Raw genomic sequence first — 11,560 nt, 5'->3', positions numbered from 1 at the left:
TGGTTATTGTATCTTTTGGACTACATATGATCAAAAAAAAAAAAACATAATAGGTCAGATCTGATCTAATGTGTGGGTGAAATATCTAAAACCTGTACATAGGAAGGTTGAAGAAGATATTAGAATCCTAGAACTAGGAAAGGCCTTTGAGAGTCTTAAAATTTTTAACTTGGGGTCTACTGCTGTACTTCGGGGACCCCAGAAAGTCCCTGAAGTTAAATTGTATCTCTGCCCTTTTTTCTTCAGAAAGGTTGGTGGTTTTCTTCAAGTTCTCAAAGGAGCCTGTGACCTAAAAAAAAAAAAAGAAAGGTGTACAGTCCTTGATCGAATTCCAGCATCCGGAAAAAATGGAAGCTCGCTGTCTGAATCACACAGTAAATGGTAGAGATGAGTCCCAGGCCCCACTTACGACTACATCTGGGTGCTTTCTGCCACTCCGGGCTCTAGCCCATTCCTCGCTGCAGGTCACTGAGTTGGTTCTGTCAAGGGATGGCAATCCCCTGGTGCTGGCTTCCGATTTGAGATAAGCGAATTGCGGCTGCAAGCAGCGTGCATCTTGCCACCGGGAGGCCTGGACATCAGAGAGGAAGAGCTCTACCAGGGCAGGGAGACAACAGGCCAGAGATGCTGTCAACCCCAGCGATGGGGGCGTAGTCTAGTGAGGTCACTAGAGTGAGAACTGATCTGAGCTTGCTGTGTAACCTTACCCAAGTCATTTCCCCGCTCTACGACTTTGTTTGACAGCAGCGCCCTTAAAAAAAACACTGGGGCGTGGCTTGGAGAGGCCACGCCCCCAGATCCGCCCAGCCCTACGTTGTGCGCGATGTCCGCAGACGCCGAGTGAGTGGCAGTGAGGTCATCGCCCTCCGACTCCGGGCACCCGACCCTCCACGTCAGGGGTGGGGCCTGTGGCCGCGCTCGACTCCCTACGCCCCGCCTCCACGGACACCTCCTCGCGGACCTTCCGGCACGTCACGTGACAGGTCGGCGTTGCTGGCGGTTGCTGTCAGCTGATTCCCGGGGTTGGTGGCTGGGGCAGCCGCGGCGATGGACTTTCTCCTGGGAAATCCGTTCAGCTCTCCGGTGGGACAGCGCATCGGTGAGTCCCCGGAGCCCCACCTAGCCCCGCTGCAGGGCCCTGCACCCGGCCTCAGTCTCCCGGGGCCCCTCCATGATCCCAAGCCACCCTCTGGAGGCAGGCTGGGAGGGGAACGAGGCTGGCGTGTCTCTCCCCGACCTGGCCCCGCCCAGCCTCCCGCCTACCTTGATGGACAAAAGCTATGGTCCATTAGGAAGCCTCGACTTGTGATGGATGCCTACGCCAGCCAATAGCTAAAGAGAGAGGGCGGGTCCGGGCTGTTGCGGCTCAGCCAATGTGTGGCTGCTGGGGTCGGTGAATCCAGGGAGAAAGTTTTGGGGGTGGAAGGGGCTGCGTGGTTTTACCGTTTTGGGGCCCCTGGCCTGTCGCCTTCGTCGCCTCCCCAGCCCGGGGCTTGGCGCCTGGGCTCTTGCCTACTCCCTCCTGGCTCGCCGCGCTCTCGGGACACGGATACCGGAGAAGGGCTATAAGTCCCTTCTCTCAGGACCAGGAGACCGGGGCTTGGCGTCTGGGCCGGCGACTTGTGGGGACGGGGACAGGCAACCCTGCTACTCCCGGGGCCCGGCCGGACGCTGGCGAACCTGCCAGACCAGCAGCAGGTCGACCGCACGGTCGCAGACTCCTCGAGCTGGAAGTGATCTCAGGAACCACCTGATCCCGCCTCCCTCGTTTCTCAGTAGACGGGTGGGCCAAGCACCCTGGCGGGAGGCACAGACTCACTGAGAGCCCGGGTCTCCTGGCTCTCCTGCCCCCTGTTGATGGGAGACTTACTAGCTCTGTGACGTTGCCTCCTCCCTGTTTCCTCACTGTAATTAGGGGTATATTAATGGTCCCTGCTTCCGTGGGGTGGTTGTGAAGGTTCAGCTCGCTAATAATTGTAAAGTACTCAGAACCGTGCCTGGCACATGGCCCTGCTATATAAAAGAAAGTGGTAATATTTATCCGCACTGTTACTGAGATACCACCAAGTGAGGGTCGGGAATCCCTGGAAATAGCTGGGCGGAGGGTTTCATAGGTACTCCTTGTTGTGCACCAACAGAGGGAAGAACCACAGGCCCTGGCCCAAACAGCTAACACTTCCCTAGGGGCAGTCTGGATGTGCCTCCTCCAGTTAGGAGACTGTGGCCATTACTGTGAAATTCTTCCTTCATCCTCTTGATGGCCTTTAGCATTCAGTCCAGACTGGAAAAATTGGAACTTTTAGACATTCTTTCCTTTCTTACTGTCTTGGAAGCCAAACCTCACTTAACTGTGAACCCAGCTCTGCAATGTAATCAGCACCATGGCTGTCTGTGGCTCTTCTGAGGTTTTGTAATCAGATTTGTCCAAAGGGGGGTGGGGGGGGAAGTCCAGGATTTATTTACAGCCAGAAAGCTCCTGGACCAGAGAGGGAAGGCTGCTCTCTGAGGAACACCCTCCCGGCTCCTGGCCACCCACACCCCGCAATGAGTCATTGTATTGGAGCTGAAAAGAGAAAGCGGCTCTTCCCTCATCTTTATTTCTCCAACAACAGATACTGCTCTTTCATCACATGCCAAGTTGGAGACTTCTTATTTCTTACCTTCAAAGTCAGCCACATTTTCTGAACCTTTCTAGAAAAACTCACCTGAGCTCTGGGCCTTAGTTTGTCAAAGAAAACAGCTTCTCTTCTTATCCTGAGGGTTGCCTGTCTGTCACAAGAAGTACTCTGCCCAGAGAAAATGCTACTAAGTTATAATAGCTTAGATCCCAAACTAAGTTTTACTACTGAAGGGGTCTTCTAACTCAGGGTTCTCCTCAGAATTCCCTGGAAGACTTGTTAAAGACAGATGGCTGGGCCCCACCCCCAGAATTTCTGACTCTAGGTTCTGGAGTGAGCCCTAGACTATGCATTACTAACAAATTCCCAGGAGAGACTAATGCCACTGAATTGGAAACCACATGTTGAAAAGCTCCATTCTAGCCCATCCCCTTCATTTTACGCAGGAGAAGACTCTGACTCACCCAAGCCCCCAGTGAATTGGTAGTGAAGCTGTGATGAACTCCCCAGAACCCATGAAATTATGAAATTTGAACCAAAGCTGAAGGGGCTCTAAAAGTAGAATTAAATGAAGAATAGCTGCCATTTGAGTAAATGCCGTCAGTATTCTTTTTTTTTTTTTAAAGGAGGTGAGTCTCTTTTTTTTAAGATTTTGTTTCAGAGAGTGAGAGAGATAGAGCACAAGAGGGGGTAGGGTCAGAGGGAGAAGCAGACTTCCTGCTGAGCAGGCAGCCCGACGTAGGACTCGATCCCAGGACCCTGGGATCATGACCTGAGCCAAAGGGCAGACGCTTAACTGACTGAGCCACCCAGGCGCCTTGCCTTCAGTAGTCCATATGTTTTAGACAAAGAGATGGAAGGACTGCTGATTGGCTGTGATTATTGATGACCTAGTATTTCTATAAGCTGTAGGAGTAAAAGAATCTCCAGGCTGCCGACTCCATCCCCTTTGTTGCAAGTAGGGCCCTGTAGAGTTGGTCTCCCTGAGCACAGAGAGTTCCATTGATGTTCATCAGGGGTGAGTGTCACTCAACTCACAAAGCCCACATCTTCCCACACACCCAAGCACCTTTCTGTTTGCTGCTCCCTCTCCCCGGCGTGCCTGCTCCAGTGTGCATCCTTCAAAGCTCAGGCACTGTCACCTCCTCCCTGAGGCCTTCCCTGACCCCTTTCCTGACCCCTTCAGATCCAGCCATTGCTTTCGTGCCCTTGCATCTCCCCCGCTCCTCAGGCTTCTTCACTCTCTGCCTTTGGGCCCTGAGCCTCCACTTCCTCCTGGCTGGAACGGTGGCTACAAGAGCATCCACCACCTCTCCGGGTGGTGGTGAGAATGAAGCAAGCCGCCCCCCACCCTCCCCGGGAGTGCCTGGCACATTGTGAGTGTGCAGGAAACATTAGCTCTTGCTGTCCTCACCATTGTTTTTATTATTTCCACCATCGCACGCTAACAGAGCACTGTCCCGTTCTGTTAGTACTTGTGCATGTGTGTCTCCCCAGCTAGACTAGACTTCCTGAGAACAGGGACTGGCCCCCACTGGTCAGGACCCTCGGCACCTGGCATGGTCCCGGGCCCATAATAGGAGGGAAGAAAGGAGAAAAAGAAGGTAACATCCTGGGAGCAAATACCATGGGCCACGGACCATGTGTGGTTATTAATATTCACGGTGACGCTGCAAGGTTTTGCTGTTTTTTCCATTTCACCAAAAGTAAGTGTGAGGGAACATATCATTTCACAGTTACTTGGGGTCGGGATCCAGACCCAGGTTTCTCTGGCTCAGAGCCCCTGTCCTCTCCTACCCCTCACCACACTGTATCTGGCTGATCGGTGCCTATTTGGAATTCACATTAGTCCAGCCCTCCAAGTTCCACAGTCTCTGCTCTACCCACAGATTAGCTTTGCTGATGATCACGTGCACGTGAGTCCATGCCACTGCCAGGTCACTCAGCCTTATCATTCAGTAGGAGAGCTTCCCAAGTGCAGCAGCCTGTGGCTGAAAGGATGCCAGATCATTAGTACGAGGTGGTATTGACACAGCTCTCTCCTTGCAAGGATTTCAAAACCCTTTCCAGTATCCTCTGAGGACAGATCCTAAGGGTTGTTTTATAGACAGACATCAGAAGGCAACCCAAGAAGCACATGGCCCGTTTCTGACTGCCAGCTCAGCCCTGGCGCTTTGAGTCAGAGACCCGACTGACTCAGAAAGCACACCGCACGCGACAGATGCTGTCAACATGGGCAGTCCCCGAGGACCAGCTCCCGGGGCTTGGGCTGGAGGTGGTGGCTGCTGGATGCTGGATGACGGGAGAGCTCTGCACCTAAGGCCGAGCCCTGGGATGGACGGGAGAGGGGAAGAAGTCAGGCAGAGCTGCCTTTGGGGATCCACAAAGGCCAAGCCAGGGGAGCCACAGGAAGGAATTGTAGAGGGGAGACCCCAGGTATTAGTAGAGGGAACACCGCGGGCCTTCTGGAGGGCCATTTTGGGAGTGATGAACTGGAAACTGGCCGCCCAAGCGATGTTGTCGAGGGAACGGCAAGCTGGGGGGCAGGAGACCTGGGCCCAGCTCCAGTTCTGCTCCTACCTATGGCACATCCCCCTCGCCGTTGCCCGTAGCCTGCCTGCAATGTGCTGCCGTTCTCCCTTTCCTTCCAGAGCACTGAGGAGGAACAGCCGAGGGGACGGAGGAGGACGGGGAAGGGTGGGCCCTAGAGAGAAGAAAGGAACTAATGGCCTCAAGAGGAGTGGTAGAGCGACTCCACGGACTTGGAGGGCAGAGAGCGACGTCACCAGAGGGGAGCTCAGGGTCAGCACACACAGCCCCAGCCCTTTGCATCAGGGTTGCTTGCTCTCCACCGCTGGAGGGACGAAGGTAGAGGCTGGAGGGAGGGAGGCTGTAAGGAGGATTCCCACAGTGGCTGCCAAGAAGGACTAGACCAGGATTTGCAAACTTTCTGGAAGGGGCCAGAAAGTAAATGTTTACGGCTCTGTGGGCCTGTGGAGTCTGTTGTGATTGCTCAGCTCTGCCGCTCTACCGGAAAAGCAGCATAGACCGTGTGTAGGTGAATGGGCAAGACTGTGTTCCAGTCCGACTGTTTGTGGGCACTAAAATGTGAATTTCATATCATTTTCATATGTCATGAAATAATATTATTTGGATTTGTTTTCAGCCATTTAAAAATGTGAAAACCATTCTTAGCCTTTGGGCCATACAAAAGCAGACTTAACTGGCACGTGCGTTCATAGTTCGCCGCCCTGGATCAGACCAGCTGGCCAGATGCAGAATGATGGAAGGCAGTGATCCTCAGAGTGGGATCCCAGAGAACCCCACGTCACAGATGCCTGAGGATGCTCCAGCACTGGGCCTCCCAAGTCTAAATCCCTCCTACTTCCCAGAGTGTGCCCTTCGGGGCGTGGGGGGTAGAGGGCTCATGTCTTAAAGCTCTGGGTCCCTGCTCTCTAAGTGCTAGAACCAGCTGAGAGCCCAAGTCTCTGTTTTGAGGACAACAGGGAATGATGTCTAGAAAGGGCTTTGGGTCAACTGGGGCTACATAGTAAGGCATCCAGGATGAGCTCTTGAGCCACACCAGATGGTCTGAGTCCTGGTTCAGCCTCCACCGGCTTTGTTACCTGGGGCGAGTTACATAACCTCCCTGTTCTTCAGTTTCACATCTGTAAAATAAGAATTTTTTACACGTTATCACTTGGGGTTGCCATTTTCCTGTGTTGGGCAGCATGCAGCCCAGGGCCTGCCAGGCAGTAAGTGTCCGTAGCTGTCAGCCGCTGCGATTTCTTTACTGGTGTTATCCTCGTTGCTGGGGCATAGTCTAAATTATGACAGAGCCAAGGTATCAACCCAGGACTGTGGCTCTGGTGTTGGTCTTGCTCTCCCTGGGTGATGAGCAGTCACTGGCTGGTGGCAGCCACATTCATAGACAGGTCAGGTTTCAGGCTGTGGGGTGGATCCCATTCTTCCTTGGGAATTAAAGACTTTGCCTGACCCTGCGGATAGAACTGGTGAATAGGTTTTGTTCCCTCGCTGAGCTCAAAGAAATAAGAATAAAGTGCCGGATTTCCGCTCTTCTGGTTTTAGAAAAAAACGAAAAACAAAACCTTCAGTGTCTTCTAATTAGCTTGGGACCATTCCCCCCCCCCCCGCCCCCGTGAGAAACAGGGATTCAGGACAAGTTAACTCTTTACCTTCTTACCAAGGAGGTCTCTCTCTAGGCTAGCACTCTGCAGACTTTTGTCCCTCATGCACCACCTTTGTGGTTTATATCTGCCCTGTGCCACCTTTCATTTTATTTTCATAGGGTTTTCCTTTTATTGGCTCACCATTGTTAATATGACCTCATCCTGTGTAATTATATCCATGAAATCATGAAGGAATTTGTGTTTTTCTCTTCCACGTTCAAGTAAATGCACAACTCTAACAATGTCCAAGTTGGCCCGTGAGCCCACCTGATGTGATCCTGCGTAGCACCTTCTGGTCACTCCGATGACAGCAGTGTGAATAGGGTCAGAGCTTGGATCCTGCATCAGAAGATCTGGTGTCAGCACCAGAGAGACCCCTGCCTCCGCAAACGGGGAAGGTGGAGGAGGGAAGGGAAGAGCCAGGGACAAGGGCGAGAGGAGAAGAGAACAGAGCCCTCCAGACTGCGTGAGGCTGAGACGTGCAGAATCTCAGAACAAACAGAGGTGTCCCCTGTTCAGTGGGAACTTGTTGGCATTGAGGCAGTATAAACCTGGGGTGGTTAACTTTATGTGTCAACTTGGCCGGGCCATGATATCCACAGCTATTTGGTCAAACATTATTCTAGATGTTTCTGTGAAGGTATTTTTCAAATGAGATAGTAGACTTTGAGTAAAGCAGATGATTCTCCATAGTGTGGGTGCGCTTTGTCTAATTAAGTGACGGTTTTGATAGAAGAAAGGCGCCTTCCCCAGGTGAGGGAATTCCACCAGCAGACAGCCTTTGGACTCGAGCTGCCTCTATTCCCTGGGTGTCCAGCCTGCTGGCCTGCCCTGCAGACTTTGAACGTACCAAGCCTCCGCACTCACAGGAGCCAACCCAATAAAATTAATTTGTCTCAGTAGGTAAAGAGAGATGAGAGAAAGAAGGACTGAGGGAGGGGAGAGGGTGTCGTCAGTAACGTCTTTTACACTCACAAGTTGGAGGAGGGAAAAACAATGTCACAGGCACTTTGGCCAGCCACGTCAAGCCTCTGCTTTCACGGCCTTGGCTCCTCTTACCTGGACAGTTTTACCAAACCCTCCTCCTCGTAACCGAAACTGTTCTTCAGTTAGCTACTGTAGTTAGCTACATCAACTTTAAAAGTGTGGGTTGCAGAAGTAATGCCCTCTCAAGGTATTTTAGAGTTCCTCTTGTGGCCTGTGGTTAGGTGGCAGGAGAGAGGGAGCCAGGGTTTTGAGGAAGGACGGCTCAGCAACTTAGGAAACTGGTAGAACTTTCCATGCTGGGTCTGGAGAGACTTGTTCATTTGGAGTGTAGGCCTCAAGACAGTTTGCTGGCCGAGAAAAAATGCCTTCTGCATGTATGTAATTTAAAAATCTAATTTGTATGGGGCGCCTGGGTGGCTCAGTTGGATAAGCATCCTCTTGATCTCCACTCCAGTCTTGCTCTCAGGGTCATGAGTTCAAGCCCCATGATGGGCTCCATGCTGGATGTGGAGCCTACTTAAAAAAAATAAAAATAAAAATCCATTTTGTGGAGCACTTGAAATTTTCAAACATTTTTTTATTGACATTTTTGTAGTCGATAACGTTTGTTTTCATGATCACTGTGTGCTAGGATGCAAAGCACTTGAAATGCATTCTCCCATTTCCTCCTCACACAATCCTGGAAGGTGAATGTTTTCTTTATCCCCATTCTGCAGGGGACAAACTGAGGTACAGAGAGTTTAAGGAATTCATTCAGGATGGGGGCTCCTGGCTGGCTCAGTCGGTAGTGCACGCGATGCTTGATCTTGGGGTCATGAGTTCAAGCCCCACGTTAGGTGTAGAGTTTACTCAAATAAGTAAATAAGTGAATAAATATATATATATATATATATATTTTTTTTTTTTTTTTTTTTAAGAAAGGGGAATTCATTCAGGGTCCCACGCCAGTGAATCGGGACTTAAAGTGGGATTTGTCTTTGTCCAAATCCCACTCTTCTAACTTTTTCGCCTCATTGCTTCCCCTTAGAATTGGAAGGAGGGTGCTGGGTTTCCTTTTGAGTGAAAATGTCTGCGTCCATCTGGAATGATTTTGTTTGTAATGGCTCTTTCTGTAGTTCTCCCCCCACCCCCATCATTAGCATATTGCTTTCATCCTCATGCTTGTCACTTGTCCCTGTGTGGCAGGAGGCACAGGTGAAGGGGCCAGCTACCCTGCCCCTCTTATCAGGGGAGCAGAACCTTCCTCAGGAGCTGGCCAGACCTGCGTCACCTGGCCACTTCTAGCTGCAGGGGAGACTAGAAAAGCTAAGTGCTGTGGCCAGTGGAGAATGAGTGCCTTTCACAAGGACAAATTCTGTAGGAGTCAGCTCCACAAGGTAGAATTAATAAATATCTCACATAGTCACAGAGTGCGTTAATACAAATACAGTATCCAGTGTGGGCAGGTGGGTGAGTTCCCATGCTGCATTTCCAGAAGGACTGCTGAGCTGGCCTGCACCCCAGTGGATCAGTCAGAATGGCAAGGCTCTAGAGATCACGTCTAGGGTGGCATGGTTGCAGGGACTGAGGACATTAGTGTAGAGGACAGATTAAGGGAGGACATGGCACTTTTTTTTTTTTTAAGATTTTATTTATTTATTTATTTGAGAGAGAGAGAATGAGAGACAGAGAGCATGAGAGGGAGGAGGGTCAGAGGGAGAAGCAGACTCCCTGCCGAGCAGGGAACCCGATGCGGGACTCGATCCCGGGACTCCAGGATCATGACCTGAGCTGAAGGCAGTCGCTTAACCAACTGAGCCACCCAGGCGCCCGACATGGCACTTTTTAAAAATATTCAAAGGAGGGGCGCCTCGGTGGCTCAGTCAGTTAAGCCACTGGCTCTTGATTTTGGCTCAGGTCATGATCTTGGGGTCATGAGATCGAGCCCCATGTTGGGCTCCTCGCAGAGTTTGCTGGAGATTCTCCCTCTCCTTCCCTCTGCCCCGCCCCTGCTCAAGCACATGCGCGCTCACTCTCTCTCTAAAACAAATAAGTAAATCTTTAAAAAAAATACTCAGAGGACTGCCAGTTGGGAGAAAGATTAAGATTCTACACAATATCGGGGCACCTGGGTGGCTCAGTTGGTTAAGCGACTGCCTTCGGCTCAGGTCATGATCCTGGAGTCCCGGGATCGAGTCCCACATCGGGCTCCCTGCTCGGCGGGGAGTCTGCTTCTCCCTCTGACCCTCCTCCCTCTCATGCTCTCTGTCTCTCATTCTCTCTGTCTCAAATAAATAAATAAAATCTTTAAAAAAAAAAAAAAGATTCTACACAATATCTACTAAGGGATCAATGGAGGCCGAAGGGTAGGAGTATTTCATTTAAATTAAAATGTTAAAAAGGTTTATTATCCTGGTGTGTATGACCTCATCCTTCATTCAGTTATTCAGCAAACACGTACCACAGGTTTATCAGGGGCCAGGTCCCGTCTGATGTACCGAATTCCTGAGCCATAATAATCTCCACCCTTGAGCTCACAGCCTAATGGGAGAGACAGAAACAAAGAAATCAATTCTGTAGTTATTTTAACAGCCCCGCCAAGCAGAACTTAACAGTTGGGGCCTGTGCAAAATGCTGTTGGCCCCAGGAGGGAAGGAGCAGGCCCTCTAGGGGGTCAGGGCAGGCTCCGCATGGTGACCTGACCTTGAGCTGGGCTTAGGAGCATGATTTAAGGTGGGGAGGCAGGCAGGAGCACATTCCTGGAAGGGGGACAAGCTCACAGCACAGAGCCCTGAAGGAGCAGGACCCGGGGTGTGGACAGAAGGCCTGAGTTGGGTCTCCACCCCAAGTCCTGCCTGCCAAGCCCCGGTGCAGCCCAGCGTAGCTCAGGTCCCACAGCTGAGTCTGGTCTGAAGTTGCAGGGTTGGTTTGTTCAATAGTGTCTTTAAACACCCAGGGTGGGGCACCTGGGTGCCTCAGTCGTTAAGCATCTGCCTTCAGCTCAGGTCATGATCCCAGGGTCCTGGGATCGAGCCCCGCATCCGGCTCCCTGCTCAGCGGGAAGCCTGCTTCTCCTTCTCCCTCTCCCCCTGCTTGTGTTCCCTCTCTCGCTGTCTTTCTCTCTGTCAAATAAATAAATAAAATCTTTAAAAAAAATAAACAAATACCAAGGTGTTTGTCCTGAGCTTGTCACCTCCTGGGCTCAAGCTGCAGGCACCACCCTGGCTGGCCTCCGAGAAGAGAGGGGAAAAAGGAGAAGGGGGAGAAAAGGCTTCCTCCTCCCTGAGTGCCTCTGTGTTCCAGAAGGGATGCCTCTCCCCACCACTGCCCAGCAGACAGCCCTCTTCCCCCCAGGAACCAGAACAGGGTCTCTTGCCCACTTCTGGAGCAGGTGCTGCGAAGGGGAACGGTATTGGCGCTCTGGGCGGGGCAGGGAGGATGGCTGCTGGGTAGACTGCACAGTGTCTGCCGCTGTGGGTCTTGGCACGGGTCCATGCCAGCTTTGAGGATGGGCCATCCTGGGCTGCTGGCATATTTCCCTCTACCTCAGCAGCCTCACCTTTCTCCTCCGGCTGCCTCACTCCCCCTGGGATTTTCTCCCTCCCTCAGGTCACTTCTCCCCAGTGCCTGAGACTGACCTGCAAGCCCCTCTTCTCTCCTCCTCTTCCCGGCATCCTCCATGACTCATCATTGATTCATTCATTCAGCAAATGCCATTCCTCTCCCAAGAACCTCCTTCTCTACCCCCCCCCCCCCCCCCCCCCCCCCCCCCCCCCCCCCCCCCCC

General features: G+C 51.9%; 1 protein-coding gene across 1 annotated transcript in view; it reads left to right on the top strand.

Moving 5' to 3' along the window:
- The first annotated feature begins 957 nt into the window (after positions 1–957).
- The window catches only part of TOM1 (target of myb1 membrane trafficking protein), a 37,580-nt gene continuing 26,977 nt past the window's right edge, over positions 958–11,560 (top strand). Inside the window, exon 1 of the mRNA XM_021687389.1 lies at positions 958–1,099. Within this exon, the coding sequence (XP_021543064.1) occupies positions 1,048–1,099 (52 nt within the window). The 5' untranslated portion in view covers positions 958–1,047. The remainder of the gene's footprint in view (positions 1,100–11,560) is intronic.

This window comes from Neomonachus schauinslandi, chromosome 5, assembly GCF_002201575.2.
Source record: "Neomonachus schauinslandi chromosome 5, ASM220157v2, whole genome shotgun sequence".
Lineage (NCBI taxonomy): Eukaryota > Metazoa > Chordata > Mammalia > Carnivora > Phocidae > Neomonachus > Neomonachus schauinslandi.
This window is presented reverse-complemented; position numbering and strand designations above follow the sequence as displayed.